Source organism: Arvicanthis niloticus, chromosome X, assembly GCF_011762505.2.
Source record: "Arvicanthis niloticus isolate mArvNil1 chromosome X, mArvNil1.pat.X, whole genome shotgun sequence".
Classification (NCBI taxonomy): domain Eukaryota; kingdom Metazoa; phylum Chordata; class Mammalia; order Rodentia; family Muridae; genus Arvicanthis; species Arvicanthis niloticus.
Genome location: NC_047679.1, coordinates 25,751,536 through 25,768,669, shown reverse-complemented (window position 1 = coordinate 25,768,669; position 17,134 = coordinate 25,751,536). Strand labels below are relative to the sequence as shown.

Below are 17,134 nucleotides of genomic sequence, written 5' to 3'. Positions count from 1 at the left end.
ATTCAAAGTGTCTTTACAAGCATGTTGCAGTGTTGTTATTCTTTTTCAATCTGTAGCAGGTAGGTGAGATGTACTTTTGGCACTTTAAGAAACATTGAGCCCAGTGTGGTAGCACAAATGTATAATCCCAATATTAGAAAAATGGAAGTAGAAGGATTGGGAGTTTAAGGCCACCCTGAGCTATAAGAGCCACTTCCTCAAAGAAAAACCAAAAGCAAACAAACAGCAGCAGCAACAACAACAAATCCCTTGTACTTTTTAGTTATCAGTCTTTTATCTTCCCCCTTAACCCCAGGCCTAAGTAACCAATCCTCTTTCCTACATACTTTCTATATATTTGTCTGTTCTGGACATTTTCTCTAAGTGGAGTCTAGGTCTGCAGCCTTTCTGACCTCTTTCAATTAACATGTATGTATTCCACGCTTGCAGCACCTATTAGAACTTCACTTCTAATAGGAAGTAGATGATGATACTGAACTGTAAGCCAGCCCTAATTAAATGGTAAGGTCCTGTCTCAAAAACTTAAAAACTAAGCCAGGTGATGGTGATATATGCCTTTAATCCCAATGGGAGACAGAAGCAGGTGGATCCCTGGGATGCAGACTGAGACATACCACATTTTATTTAACCATTTGCCAATTTATGGGCATTTAAATTACTTCCAATTTGTCTATTATGACCAATTTTGCTATGAAAACCAATGTATATTTTTGTGGACATGCATTTACATCTATGGAGAATATATAACCAGAAAGGCTGCTATATGCATAGCGTTAATCATTGAGGAACTGATGAATTGTTTCCCCAAGCCCACTGTAAAATTTGAATTCACCAGCCATGTGTAAGGGTTCTAATTCCTCCACATCTTTGCCTTATTATTTGTCTTTTTGACTGTGTCCATCAAGAGTGCTATGAAATAGTAACCAACTATGATTTGGATTTGCTTTCTCTGAGGACTGAGAACATTTCACATCTACTACTTATTTGTATACCTTCTTTGGAAAAAAGTTTATTCAGATCCTTTGCCCATTTTGTAATCTAGTTACCTGTTACTTTATTATAACTTATATAAAAAGATATAAGTCCCTTGTCAGATATATGATTGCCAAATACTTTTACCCACTTCTGATTTTTTTCATTGCCCAAATTTGGACAAAAGGTACAATCTTGGCTATTTCAAAATGCCAAAGGAGATTGAATTAAAAGTTATTCATGTTCTGTGAGCCAGTGAGATGCCTCAGCAAGTAAAGGGTCTCAATCACAAGCCTGGTGACACAAGTTCAATCTCCAGGTCCTGCACGGAAGGAAAAGACTGAGAGTCCTGAATGTTGTCCTCTGACCGCCACACATGATCATTCCATGCCCACACAGAGAAATACTAAATAAACATATCTAATTTTTAAAAATCTAAGTTGTTTTTGACAGGTGTAGTGGTACATATCTGTAATACAAGCACTCAGAAGGCAGGGGCAGGATTGCTACAAATTCTAGACCAACTTGGTCTACAAAGCAAAGTCCAGGTTAGTCTGGTCTACAGAGTGAGGCCCTATTTCAAAAACTTGAAAACTAAGCCAGGTGATGGTGATACATGCCTTTAATCCCAGTGGGAGACAAAGGCAGGTGGGTCCCTGGGAGTTCCAGCCTGGTCAGTAGACAGAATGAGTTCCAGGACAGCTAGGGCTATAAAGAAACTCTGTTTCAGAAAACCAAAAAAGTAAACCTGAAAACTAACTGAATACATAAAGTCCTTGCTGAAAGCATGAGGACCTGAGCTAGGAATCCAGCAGCCATGTAAAAAAAGTCAGGCATGGACACACGACAGTAATCTCAGAGCTGTGAGAGACAAGAATCACTGGAGTTTAACTCCAGGTTGAATGAGAGACCCTATCTCAGAGGAATAAGGTAGAAGATGATAGAACACAACATCCCATATTCTCTGACCTCTACACACACATACACACCTAAAAACATCCAAAATAGAACTGGCCACAGCTTACCTGTATTTCAGCATTGGAAAGGCAGAGATCGAAGAATCCCAGGACATTTGAGTGATTGAGGAAGATATCCAACATTGGGCCCTCACCTCAGCACATGCATGCACATAAACATGTACACATACATACCTGCATACAGCTATTTTCTTTCAGATTTATAGTATAGATACTCTTACCACATATAGAAAAGGCAATTTAAAGATTTTGCTGGGTGTGGTGTCACATGCCTATGATCCGAGCACTCGGGAGGCCGAAGCAGGTGGATCTCTGTGAGTTCAAGGCCAGCCTGGTCTACAAAGCCAGTCCAGGACAGCCAGGGCTACACTGAGAAACCCTGTCTTGAAAAACCTAAAAAAATAATAATACTTAAGAAAAGCGGTGTATGGTGCCACACACCAGTAATCTCGGTACTCAGGAGACAAGAGGCAGACAGATTTCTATGAATTTAAGGACAGCATGGTATAGATAGCAAGTCCCAGGCCAGCCAAGGCTACATGGTGAGACCTGTCTCAAAAAATAAAATAAAAAAGCCTCAGGCTGGAGAAATGCCGGCCGAAGTGGTTAAGAGCACTGACCGTTCTTCCAGAGGTCCTGAGTTCAATTCCCAGCAACCACATGGTGGTTCACAACCATCTGTAATGGGATCTGATGCCCTCTTTTGGTGTGTCTGAAGACAGCGACAGTGTACTCACATAAAATGAATAAATCTTTTAAAAATAAATAAATAGCCTCAAGAAGGGCCAAACAGACCCAATGAGAATAGCTCAGAAGGTAAAAAGTACTTGTTGCATAAGCCTCACAATCTGATTTTAATGTCGTAAAAGCACAAGGAGAGAAGCAATTCTACAACATTGTCTTCTCACCTCTACATGGACATGACATATCTACATACATACATACATACATACGAAAACACAATAATAAAAATAAAGAAAAATTTTAAATGCTAAAAACAATCACCTAACTCAAAACAGCCAGTGGCATTCAGCAGAAAAATGTCACACAGTGCACTATCACATCTCATTTCATTTTTAATTTCTTTCTTTTTTTTTTTTGGTTTTTCCAGACAGGGTTTCTCTATAGTCCTGGCTGTCCTGGAACTCACTCTGTAGACCAGGCTGGCCTCAAACTCAGAAATCCGCCTGCCTCTGCCTCCCAAGTGCTGGGACTAAAGGCGTGCTCCACTACCGCCCAACCTCATTTTTAATTTCCTATGTACTTAATACTTTGATTTTTTTCCAAGTTTTTTTTTGAGACAGGGTTTTCTGCAGATCTTGAAACTTAACTCTGTAGACCAGGTTGGTCTCAAACTCAGAGGTCCACCTGCCTCTGACACCTGAGTGTTGGGCTTAAAGATGTATGCTACCACTGCCCGGTGAGTTTTCAATTTTTGTAGCTACTTCTACCTCTGAATTCCTGTCACATTTCAAAGAAGTGCCACTATTATTGTTTTATCTTTAAACAAGGCAGGATTACATTTCCCTTGTCTCCTAATAACTAATTTTGATTGTGGTGTTTTTTTCTATTTACTAATGAAAGACTTACTTTCTGGTTTTGAATAAGCCTAGTTCCACTAATGTTGAAATCAACAAATGTTACTGAACTAGCAAGTGCATTTTCTACTTACCAATGTCCTTCAATTTCTATATGGACCATTAAATAGGAAACAATTTTTTATGCCAACATATGAATGATTTTCTAGTCCTTCTTGTTTTTCAAGAGTATTCTGTATCATGCAGTCAATGAATTTTCTTACTCTGGAGGCTAAATTTGTAGGAAGTCCTGGGTTAGGTTGCGGAACAGTTTTAAATCTGGCATGAAGGTACGATGCATACCTGCCACTTAACACTTGGGAGTTGAAGGCGGGATGGCCAGAAGTTCAAGGTCAACTTGGATACCTAAGACCCCATCTTTAAACTTGCTTTCTTACTGTCTCCTAGGCATTTTAGGTGTGTTTTCTTTCACACAGTCTTTTCTATGAACAATAGCTGTAGCAGCTAACACAGTGAATACTACAACCAGGGACCATGGTAAGCACCTCCTATTAACTAACTTCATCTACACAAGGTCATAAGGAAAGTTTTATCACTTTCTTTCACAGATAAACTGTGGCCTGGCAAAGTGTATGTATGGTCAAAGGTCACTGAATATTGCAGGTCAAAGATTTGAACTCTAACAATTTAAGTTTCTCAGTCCATGCTGGTAACCTCAACAACTGACTGCTTTGTAATTATCTTCTATCTACTTCTATACAAACATCTTTGTTCTGTGTCCTAGACGTCTTACCAGTCTACTCAGTAATAAGGAGAAACTGAACAAACATGATGGCACACATATCTGTAATCTCAGCACTTAGAAGCATACAAAGAGACCTTGACTCAAAACAAACAACAAAAATCAAAAATAATTGAAAGAGATTATCTGAAAATAATACTTAATACTTAAAAGACAAATGATGGAAAAGGTACAGCTTGGTGGTAGAGCAATTGGTTTACCATGTGCAAGGCCTTGGGTTCAAATCCTAATACCACAATTTAAAAAAAAAAAAATCACAAGGGGCTGGAGAGATGGCTCAGTGGTTAAGAGCACTAATTTTTCTTCCAGAGGTCCTGAGTTCAATTCCCAGCAACCAAATGGAGGCTCACAACTGTCTAACTCCAGTTCTAGGGACTCAAACACCCTTCTACATGCATACCTGGTTTCCACAGAGAACAAACAAAACACATATTATTCCCCCCCCCAGAAAAAAAACCCACTCAAATATTTTAAAAAGTGTATAATTCAACTAAGTGTCTTCTTTTGTGGGGCAGGGCCTCATTATGTAGTCTTCCCTGGCCTTGAGCTCACAGAGATTAACGTGTCTCTACTTCCTAAATACTGGGATTACAGGGGTACACCACCACATCTGGCGTCAATGCTTCCTTAAACAATAGCAGGCTTTTCTGTTAGAACAGAAGAATAAAACGAAATGAAAAGGCTTTTGCTTTTTTTTGTTTTGTTTTTCGAGACAGGGTTTCTCTATAGTCCTGGCTGTCCTGGAACTCACTCTGTAGACCAGGCTGGCCTCAAACTCAGAAATCCGCCTGCCTCCCAAGTGCTGGGATTAAAGGTGTGCACCACTGCTTTTACTTTTAACACATCAAAATGATAATTACTAAGTACTAGTATATATTAGATTTTGGTGTATATAGCTCTACAATTTTTATGCCATTTATTTATTTATTTATTTATTTATTTATTTAGTCAGTATTTGTCTTTTGAGACAAGGTTACACTATATATACCAGGTTGCCTTAAATTTGTTATAATCCTCTTTGCCTCAGGTTTCAAAGTGTTGGAATTATAATAATGCACCATGGCGCCCAACTTATACCTATATTCAAAAGGCAACACATTAGGAACTAGGGAGGTTTTCGGTCAGTAAATTATCTGCTGCATGAATAGAAGAACCTGTGTTCAGATCCCAGCATCCACATACAACAGGAAGAGGGATAGACACTAGAAGTCGAGAGTGGGGGTGGGTAGAAAAAAGCAAACCTCTAAGACCTCACTGGCCAGATGGCTTAGTTGAATTAATGAGCTCCAGATTCAATGAGAGACCTGTCTCAAAAATTAAAGTTTGGGTCAGGCATAATATCAAATACCTTTAATCCCACAGGCCAGCATAGTCTACATAGTGAGTTCTAGGACAGGCAGGGTTACATAAAGAGAACAGATACATACAGACATAGGTAGGTAGGTAGGTAGACAGACAGACAGACAGACAGACAGACAGACAGAGTTTAAAGAATAATCACAGATGTTACCTGATGTTAACTTCTGGACACAAAAAAGTATTCATGTCTCAAAATATAAAACAACAGGTGATATTTAATTTATATTTCACTCATGAAATACTTATCTGAGAGTTCCTAATTATATTGCACAATGTTCAAGTATAAACCACACAAACATTAAAAATGGTGTCACTTTAAATTAGTAAAGAAAACAAATGATTTAGGACATATCCTAAACCATATTGAGAAGGAGAGGGACGGAGGAAGGAGAGAAGGAGACAAAGGGCTGTTGGCACACCTGCAGGTAAAGCAAAACTGAACCATGAAAAGTGAAAACCACAAACAACCCCTGGGAGGAGGGGTGTACAATCAAGTTACTAAATGGTAACTGAAAAATTCAGACTAACACAAAAGCCACAGGAAGCCCTAGTTTTCAAGGGTGTGAATAGATATTATCACAAGTAAAGAACTAAAAATGCCCAATAAACATTTAACCTTGCTCATAATAAAAGAAATATGAATAAAAATGTCAATTGGCCTGGAGAGATGTCTCAATGGTTAGGAGCACTTGCTGTTCTTGCGGAAGACCTGGTTGAAGTTCCCAACACCCACATGGCAACTCACAACTGCCTGTAATTCCAGGAGAACTAATGTCTTCTACTGGCCTCCAATTGCACCTACAAGTAGAAGGCACGCAAACTCACATAAGTGCACACATACATATAAAAATAATAAACATATATTTAAATGCCAATGAATGGCCCTGAAAGATCTATCAGTGGATAAAAGAACTTGCTGCATAAGCCTAACAACCTGAGTTTAATCCTTTGAATCCATGGTGGAGACAGCCAACTCCCAGAAATTCTGATTCTCACACATGTACATTCATACATGGGTGAACAATAATAAAGATTTTTAAATTTAAATCATAATTGAAGTAAGATGTCATTTTTTACCTACCAATATTTGTTGAGACAGGGTCTCTTTGTGTAGTCCTGGCTATCCTGGAACTCACTCTATAGACCAGGATTAACTCAAACTCAAAGATCTGCCTGCCTCTGGGATTAAAGGTGTGCTACATATACTACACCCAGCTAGTAGCTACCAAATTTTAAAGATTAAAAAAAATAATAAAACAACACAACAAACTCCAAAGGGCCCAAATAGGCCAATCAGTAAAATATCAAAATATCTAAATTAGTATTTCTGAGGTTTGCAGAGGTAAACAATCTCTATCAACATCTGAACACATATTTGCTTTCACCTAGCAATTCTGCTTGATTTACTATCCACTTGAATACAAAATGTTATTCACCAAACCATTACTTTGTACTATCCAAATCTGGAAACAATCTAAAAACTAGCTAATTAAATAATGACAATCCATAAATGGCAAAAAGAGTATCAATATTCTAAGTATTTGAGGGCCAGTGAGATAGCTCTGTGGGTGAAGGCATTGTTGCCAAGCTTAACAACTTGATTTTGATAATCCCTGGATCACACATAGTGGAAGAAAACCAATTCTTCTAAGTTGTCCTCTGACTTCTATATCACATTCATACAAACAAACACACACACCACTAACATACACATTTTTTTAAAATTCTCTTTAAAAAAAAAAAAAGAAGGAGTTAAGGATTTGGCTCAGTGGTAGAGAGCACTTGCCTAGCAGGTCCTCAGCTCTGAAAAAAAAAAAATAGAAAGAAAGACAGGCAGTGGTGGTGCACACCTTTAGCCCAGCACTTGGGAGGTGGAGGCAGAGGCAGGCAGATCTCTAGGAGTTCCAGGTCAGCCAAGGCTACATGGAGAGAAACCCTGCCTTGAAAAACCACCACCAACAAAAAGTCTTTGAAATAATTTTAATACACCTGCCAAAAGAATTAGATTCCATGCCAGCTCTCCAAGGCTAACCAAATATGAAAATAAATACATAAATAAAGCAAACATCCAGTACAGGATGAATATATCAGCATAAATTAAAAACAAAGAGTCATTGTATAGCATGCCTTTAATCCCAGCATTGGGAGAGCAGAGGCAGTAGGTGATTGGGAATTCCAAGAAACTTTTGTTGCCATGGGCTATACCTAATATTTACCATAATATAAATTATGCCAGAAAATTTAAATTAAAGCTAATTTATTCAAAAAGAAAACAAATTTTGTGTTAACTACCACAAAACTTTGGTAGCTTAAATTATTTATGATCTCAATTTCCATAGTTTGGCAACCTGGGTGTAGCTTGACTGGGTCTTTGACAGGGTCCCATAGGCTGAAACTATCTGAAGACTTTATTGGGAAGGATGCATTTTCTAGCTTACTCTTATGGTTGTTGCCAGGGTTCAATTCCATATGGGCTGTTGGATTGAGGCCTCAGTTCCTCATGAGCAGTTGGCCCAAGACGTTCCTTGGTTGTTTGCCATATAGGTCTTTCCATCAGCCTCTTAAAAACATGATAGCCAGCTTCTTTAGCATGAGCCAAGGAGTGCCAATGTGAGAGAAAATACAGTCTTGTAATCTAGAAGTTACACTCCTTCAGTTTCCCACTCTGCCCGCTCTTGACAGAGTCTTAGTGTTATAAAGGTTAGTCTCAATTTGTTAAATTGCTGAGCTCAAATGATCCTCCTTTAAAATAAAAAGCAGCTGCTTTTCCAAACTAAAAAAGAGAAATAATCTTTGTCTTCCTTCTTTCTCTTGTCATTTTATTAATTTTTTTTATTTTTAACCTTACTATCCTCAAGAATGTGTTAAGAGAGCACAAGTGCCAGGCATGGCAACATTTGAAATCTCAGTAGCTGGAAAATGAATGTAGGAAGAGGTTACCTTCTGCTATACCTAGGCTCCATATGACTATCTCAAAAAAAAAAAAAAAAAAAATGGGGAAAACACCAAGATACACGGAATATAGACAATGGCTATTGAGCCATATGGCAGCTCATAACATTAACTCCAGTTCTAGGGGCCTGATGCCCTCTTCTGTCCCACACATACATGAGTGCACACATAAAGGCAAAACACTAACACACATAAAATAAACAGATGAATGAGTAAAGCTGGGTATGGTGGTGCATGCTTTGATCCCAGCACTTGAGGAGCAAAGGCAGATGAATCTCTGTAGGTTAGAAGAGGCCAGATTACATAGTGAGCCCTTGTCTGAACCCTCATCAAAATAATATAAATAACTTTTAAAATATAATATTTAAATAAAGGATATTTTACAAAAAGCATTATCTGTGGCTTTGTGATATGGTCCAAGAGATATAGGCACTTGCCTCAAAGCCTAACAATCTGAGTTTGATCCCTGGAATCTAATAAAAACGGAGAGAACCAACTCTACAAGCTTATGACATCCATGCTTGTGTCATGACAAAAATTACTTGTACACATGTACACACCATACACACACAATAAGTTTTTGTAGCACTTTTAACAAGGCCACACTTCTGTCCAAACAATCCTTAGAGGAATGTGCTTGTTAATGGAACATAGTCACTCAACCCTATAATCCCAGGACTTGGGAAGTTGAAGCAGGACTGCCAGAAGATTAAGGCCAATGAAGGTTACATACATCCTATCCTGAGTTTTCAGATAGCCTAGACTAGTATGGGACCCTATGGAGAGGTTGGCATGGTATGGAAAAGAAAAGGTGTTTCTAAACTACTACTTTATCTTGCTCTCCTTTCTCCTTTGACTTTTCTATGAATAAAGAGAATAAAAATGTGTGAGTGTTACAAGTTGTTATTATTCATATAGGAGATAATAAAGGTCATTCTGTGGACACTTTGGAAATACAACAGAAATCAACACTCAAAACAATTAAATCCTAATAAAAAGTATTTTGACAACATAGGATACACTGATCATTTTATGTACCTTTTTTCACAACTAATAAAATTTAATTAGTTGCAAGTGGAAACAAAACTTCAACTAGGAATCATTAAAAAGTGGTCCAAGTATGAGTAGGTTTGTTTTGTTTTGAGACAGGGTCTCACTATGAAGCTCTGGCTGTCCTATATATCTCACTATGTAGACCAGGCTGGCCTCCAATTCAGAGCTCTGCTTGCCTCTGCCATCACATCCAGATCAACTGTGAGTAGATGTTAAATTTTGTGGGGTAAAAATTAATACAGCCATTGTGGAAATCAGTTTAAAGATTATTTGTATATGTTTATTGCTGCTTTATTCACTATAGCAAAGACTTAGAATCAACTTAGTTGTCAGTTAACAGATGAGTTGACAATGAAATTTTGGTGGTATTTTTAAAAATGAAATGCTATCCAGCTCTAAATAAAAATTAAGTTAAGGAATTTACAGGAAGCCAGGTGTGGTGATACTTCAGCTCCAGGGAATTCAATGCCCTCTTCTGGCCTCCACAAGCACCTACATTCACATAGCCCTACTCATATACATAATTTAAAATAATTTTTTAAATTAAACCTTGGCAATAGTTAAAATAATGTAACTAGATTACTTTACTTATTACTATCTATGCCAGAAAAGCAGATATTCATCAACTTGGCAAATAGAGAAAAAAATTAACAAAAATGATTCCTTCCTGAACTTCCCTCTTGCCCAATCCTGACTGCTTTATTACAGAGATTCTAGGAATGGGAGAAAATACAAAGCCTGGAAGACGGATTACAAAATTAATAGCACCCATAAGAGCAAGACAATCTGACCTACCATATGTTATCCCTTCCAAAGTATATAAAATTTTATATATTCCACACTATGCCAAATGTCACATCAACTCATTCCTTACAATAATGCTAATATGACATAGAGAGCAGCAACCTCATGTTCCCAACAATCCAATTGAAGCTTGTACCCTGAGAATATGCCCAAGGTTACAGAGCTATTAAATGGCAGAGAGTCAAGAGTCTTGACTCTAAAACCCATACTATTTACCCACTGCTATACTACTTATTACCATAGTATAGATGAAAGGGTACTGGGTTCCAGACTTAGCTTCATCCCTTGGGCAAATCACCTGACCTTACCTAGCAGTGTGTCATCAGTAAATGAGGGCAATGTCAGCTGCCCAACCTTCTCTACAACATCTGAGTGATGCTAAAAGAATTAATGCATTTGCAAATATGCTATAAAAATGATAGGACACTATATAAATGTAAGGTTTTGTTAAAGTGAATCCAAGTATCATACTTTAGTCTTCAAAATGGTTTGTAGACCTAAAAGCAAATGTAATAGTTAAATATATGTCAAGGTTTTTATTTTTAACCATCTGTATGTATAAGGGTATGTACAGGTGCCCATGGAGGCCAGAGGCATTAAGAGGTCCCTAAAGCTGGAGTTGTAGGCCACCTGATATATTCGTGCTAGGAATTGAACTCTAGTCCTCTGTAAGAGCAGTTATCATCCTCTTAATGGCTGAGACATCTTTCTAAGGTCTGTCCAAAGAATTTTATTCAATGATGATAAACTATTTTTTAACATTCCCAAGCAGAACTTTAATTAAAAACACTGAGACATTTTAGAAAAGACTAAACTATGGAGACAGTTAAATGACCAGTCTGGAAGACACTCTGGACTACAGAGTGAGACTGCTAATAAACACATAAATACAGTGGCAACTTGACATGATATCATGTCATATGCCTGTAATCCCCACATTCAGAACGCTAAAGTGGGAGGATCAGAATTTTGAGGCCAGTCTGGGCTATATGGTGAAATACTATCTCAAAAAACAACACAGCACTGGCTGGCAAAAATGGCTCTGAGGGTAAAGGCACTTGCTGCCAACCTGAGCTTGATCTAATGGGGACACATATGGTAAATGTTGTCTTCTGACCACCATACAGGTATTATGACTGACACTGACATACACACACACAAATACGTAACAACGAAGTAAAAGGAAAAAAATCAGTTGGTGCCAGCAGTTAGGAAGGATGACTAGTTGGAGCAAAGGCTAACCCTAGACACGTGTTATTATATACTTGCCAAAATTTATACATTATATAACATCACTGAATCCTGTAAACGATGGGGTTAGTCAATAATAATGGATCTGTAGTGTCTGAACAACTGTAACAAATTGTAAACACATTACTGCAACATTTAGGGAAGGAGTATTTGTGAGCAGGAATATGAGAACTCTGTACTTTATGCTTATAACTAATTTTTTGCTTGTTTTGTTTTGTTTTTCAAGACAGAGTTTCTCTTGTGTAACTATCCTAGAACTCATTTTGTAGACTAGGCAGGCCTTGATCCGCCTGCCTTGTTAAAGTTAGGCTAGTATAGTTGAAAAAGAAAGTTTAAAACTTTAACAAATTGAAGCGGGGCCCAATGGTACAAACCTGTAATCCCCACCACCCGATCCCTAGTATTAAAAAATATGCAAATCATATCGCTACATGTGGTTAGTGCCTATAATACCAGCAGTTTTAAGGCAGTTTTTCAAATGACACCTAAAAATATACTGCAACATTACCTTTAGAAGAGAAAAGTCACCCCAAGAGCCTGTTCAAGTGAATATTGTTATGAAACCATGCTATAATTAACTGAGCAGGTCAAGAGTGACTAGGCACTTAAGCCCAGGAGTTCAAGGCCAGCCAGATGAACAAAGCAAGATTCTGTTGCTTTTTTAAAAAGTGGGTGTAGTAATCTCACTTGCACAGCACTTGTGAGGCCAGACCAGACACTGCCTCAGAAAAATAAAAATGACTAGGCAGATGATTTGAACCAGCAACCAACAGAGCCCTCTCCACTTTTCTTCCCTTCAAGTCCTATGATATGAATGATAACAAGAAATCATGTCTCTCAATTCCTCCAATACTTTAAAAACAACTGAAATTGTTTAACATCATTTCTGCTTCCTGAAAAACAAAAATATAGAGGTTAAGTTAGAAAAAGGAGTATTTTCTTAGGTTCCTCACCTAGAATCAATAAACTGAAGATCATGAATGAGCAACTAAAAATTAATGTTTACAGATACAAGATGTTCACCCAATTTTGAACTGGTGATTCAAAAAGTAATGTTAATTTCTACTCCGTTTTATAGTCAGAAACCAAGATTCCCAAAAGAGCATGAACAAAGAAATACAAAGGTAGTAAAAATAAAACAATAGATATACAAGACTATTCATATCTAGCCATTAACCAAAGCCCTGAACTCCAAGTGTTATTACCTCTTAACCCTCATAGTTTAAAATACTGTTTGATTAAACCTTACTTACTAATTCAATGACTTTTTGTCCTTATTCCAGTGGCATAAAAGGGAACTTATGTCCTCAATTGCAGTGGCTTTTTATCAGAGTTCTCCCCTGGGGAACCTATGAAATCAAACACTGAGTTTGGCTCCCCACCCTCAGGGAATAAATGTCCAAAGTGACAGTGTTGAATCCCTAAAGAACTGTTGGGCCACAGCTTCTTTTCCAGTCTTCCAAGCAGTAGGTCCTTCTTTTATGAGACAGAATATAACATGAAAAATACCCAACCTTAGAAAAAAAAGCACCAGAGGCCAGAGTGGTGCCTCATTGCAATAATCTCAGCACTCAGGAAACGAAGGCAAAAGGAAAATGGTAAGTTCAAGACAAGCCTGGGGTACACAGTCAAATGAGGCCAGCTGCTACAGGATAACCCATTTCAAAAAAAATTAAGGGAGAAAAGGGACAGGCCCCCCAAAAACAATTCTTCACAGTGCTCAAATGTAAACCAGACCTTTGTTCTCCCTTTTGAAGTTCATGAATCGCATTAGAAAAATATTATTTCGTAACTTCATACAGGAGTGGCTTTTAAGATTAGTCAAATACATAATTAAGTAATATTAAATAGCTCTCAGTGGTCAAGCAGGGTATCCAACAAGTCAATCGGTTTCAGTATGTTCTCCTGCAAGGCAAAGGGACTGAATTTATACCTTTTCAACACCATACACCCCAGTTCTTGGTTCCTGGGCCCGAAAGCCCTGTACCCTACTCGTTGTGCAATCATTGTCAAAACTCCACCCACTGAGCTCCAGAACAAGTGGATTTCTCCCATTCTGAAAGAGATCTCGATTTTCTTGTATCCAGGGAGGCACTGAAAACTCCTTGATATGAGTCAAGTAAGGCAAGGGGAAACAAATGGTCCAGCTCCTTTCCTAGGTTAAAAAAGACCAAAACCAAAGCCCAGGAGGCACTCAAGTTTCCACTTACCACATTAAAAAAGAAAGAAAAGAAACAGAGGATAGTTGCAGGAATGGAAAGACAGCTAACAGATGATGATGCTGGTTCTCCAGCGTCACCACCTCAGCCTCAGCCTCAAAGCAGGTCGGTGATGCCCAGAGCCCAAGCCCTGGTGTGAGTGTCGGAAGCCCCGCGGCGTCCCCCGCGTAGTCACCCGCACAGTGTCGCGGGGGGCCGCGGGGGGGCAAGGGGAAGGGGGGAAGGGGTGAAAGGCAGCCCCGGCTTCTGCGCTGTTATCTTACTGCGCAACAGCCTCAGCTCAGAGGCCGGGGAGCACCCCGCAGAGCGCGCCCTACGCACCTGCCCAACGCCAGAGAAGGCGATCCTGTACCCCGGTAAGCCCCCACCCCCACACTGCCACCTCCTTGGGCAGCGGAGTCCCGGTGCACAGTGACCACACAGGCTGAGACACAACACCTGACGACCCAGGGCAGCGCCTGCCGCACGTGTCTGTCACACCTGGAGCGCCCCTGCCTAGCACCCCTTCACCCTCTCAGCCTGGGGTCCACCCTGTCCTCCCTCAGCCCCCTACAGCCTAGTGTTCCCAAGTCTCAACCATCGTCCCTTCTCACTGAATCCATTTCAGACTTAAACCCCCCACCTGCTCCCAACTATCGTCACTCTACTGAAGGAAAAGGGGGAAAGGGCCGGATGTTCGTCCGGTAGCTAAAGGTAAAGGGGTTAAGTGAAGAAGTGAACCCCAAAAAGGGTAACCCAGTCATTCCTACGACCCAACCACAACGAAGGCGTCCCCTCCACTGACCTTCTGCCGGGGGCTGCGTCGCCGTCCGCCCCGTCCGCCCTCAATAGCCTCCTCAGTACCGCCGCCTCTTCCCCGCGTTGCCTCCTCAAGCGGAGTCGCCATGAGGTGACGGCAGCAGCCAAACAAGCGGCTGGACCAGGGGCACGGAACCTCTCAGGGGCATCGGCCCCGCCCCCTTTACACCCCAACCAATCGTAGCGTGAGTGTCTTCCCACGTGACCGGAGGAGGTTGGCTCCTGAGGAAAGGCCGTTTGATGGGGGTGGGGAGCGTAGAATTTTGGGCTGGGCTTCTGTTAGGGCCGAAGGGCAGACAGAGGCCGCTGGAGTCTGCGCGGACAGGGAACGGGAATAGACTACAAGTCCCAGAAGAATGTGCGGCCACGGCGTCCAGTGATGGATCCGTTTAGGAGCGTCGGGGGGTGGGGCAAGAGTACCCCCTGTGCTGAGTGTGCAGCCTTCTGGGGCTTGTAGTCTCTGAGGGGCAATGTCGCGGTACCGGAAAGTAGTCATTATTAACCTACAAGAAAAGTTTTAAAATCTTCCAGAGTTTGAGAAGAAATAGAACCGGAGACACTTTTTTTTGTGTTTTTGCTTTTGTTGCTGTTCTTCAGAATTTGCAAGTATGATTTGGGAATAAGAGACTCTAACTTTGCTGTTTTCGAGGTGGGAGATGCAATCTCAGAATTTGAGACGTTGGACACTTGCCCAGAGTATAGCCTCTCTATCAGAGTTCTCAACAAGGTTAACTGTCCAGAGTTCCTTTGGGCTAGAGGCCTAATCACCTTTGCTCAACTGCTCTGGCTTCAAACACAGTTCTCCACGCTAAGTTCAAGATTAATTCGTGTTGAAGTTTTCTTGCTTTTTCCACCATATGTTTTGCTAGTTAAAAATATCCTGAACTCTGTTTACTAAAACAGTTATTTTTTTTTCTTGTTATGTTGGAGAATGTCACTCATAGAAATATCCCGTTTTCTATTTAATGGAACCAGATCCTCAGTGGCCTAGTGTCTAGAAGTCACAGATTATCACAAAATCCAGACATTGTAATAATTCACTATGCAAACCTGTGCAAATATACTTTTCCTACAGTTGAACACAAGACAATGATAGCAGGAGCCAAAACTTAAATAACTTGAATGATAGAAATTTTCAATTGAGCAAATTCTTAGGAGAAAATAGGGTTGGTTTTGTTATTGAGACTGTTTGGAGGATTTATTGTTGTTTTATTATTGTTTTGTGGTGCAGTGCTTGTCATTAGACTAAGGATCTCATGCATACGACACCAGACTCAACCACTGAACTACACTCCAGCTCAGTTCAGTTGAAGAAACTCTTAATTTTAACTATTTTTTTTTTAATTTGGGAAAAGTACCATTATTCAGACACCTCAGTCAAGGTTTGAGATTTCAAAACAAAAGCATTGTTCAAGACACAGATGGTACATGACAAAGAACCTACAGCCAGACTATGTATACAATCATCTCTCATCTTCTAAAAGGAAAACTATCCCAGCAAGACTTAGGATAAATACCTTAGTAGTGCAATTCTCCATGGCTTTGAGTGACAAAATGCACCACAGTTAAATTATAGTACAATAAAATAGCAGGTAGCTACCACACTTACAAGCATTTTTTAAAGACTTATTTATTTCATATATATAAGTACACTGTAGCTGTCTTTAGACACATTAGAAGAGGGCATCGGATCCCATTAGAGATGGTTGTGAGCCACCATGTAGTTGCTGGGAATTGAACTCAGGGCCCCTGGAAGAGCAGTCAGTGCTCTTAACTGCTGAGCCATCTCTCCAGCCCAAACTTTTTTTTTTTTTTTTTTTGACTTAGGAAAAAGATCTCCTTTACATAGAACAGCATGTTCATATGTTTATAACAGATGTCATAAAATTACTCCTTGCTGGGCTGTGGTGGTGCACGCCTTTAATCCCAGCACTTGGGAGGCAGAGGCAGGTGGATTTCTGAGTTCGAGGCCAGCCTGGTCTACAGAGTGAGTTCCAGGGCAGCCCGGGCTATACAGAGAAACCCTGTCTCTAAAAGCCAAAAAAAAAAAAAAAAAAAAAAAAAAAAAAAAAAAAAAAAAAAAAAAAAAAAATTACTCCTTAACCGGGTGTGGTGGTGCAAGCTTTTAAGGCTAGTACTCAATAGACCGAGGAAGCAGGTGCATCTCTATGAGTTTAAAGCTAGCCTGGACTACTTAATGAGTTCCAGGCCCAGCTCAAAAGAGAGAGAGAGAGAGAGAGAGAGAGAGAGAGAGAGAGAGAGAGAGAGAGAGAGAGAGAGAGAGAGAACACAAGCCTGGCATTAGTGTGCAACAGGACAGCTGGACTACATAGAGGAATCGTATTTCAAAAAACAAAAGAAAAAACAGAAAGAAAGAAAGAAAAGAAAATTTCTCCTCAATATGTTAAT

At 39.8% G+C, this 17,134-nt stretch overlaps 1 protein-coding gene across 5 annotated transcripts in view; it reads right to left on the bottom strand.

The window, feature by feature from the left end:
- Window positions 1-14,907, bottom strand: part of Txlng (taxilin gamma) — a 47,955-nt gene extending 33,048 nt beyond the window's left edge. For 2 of the 5 annotated variants that reach the window (XM_034484881.2, XM_076919146.1), the window contains exon 1: window positions 14,712-14,874. In XM_034484881.2, the coding sequence (XP_034340772.1) occupies window positions 14,712-14,813 (102 nt within the window). In that variant the 5' untranslated portion in view covers window positions 14,814-14,874. Of the gene's footprint in view, window positions 1-12,961; window positions 12,982-14,711 lie in introns of those variants that run through there. The other 3 variants (XM_034484880.2, XM_034484882.2, XM_076919147.1) reach the window with 3 other exon arrangements.
- Between the last annotated feature and the right edge of the window lie 2,227 nt (window positions 14,908-17,134).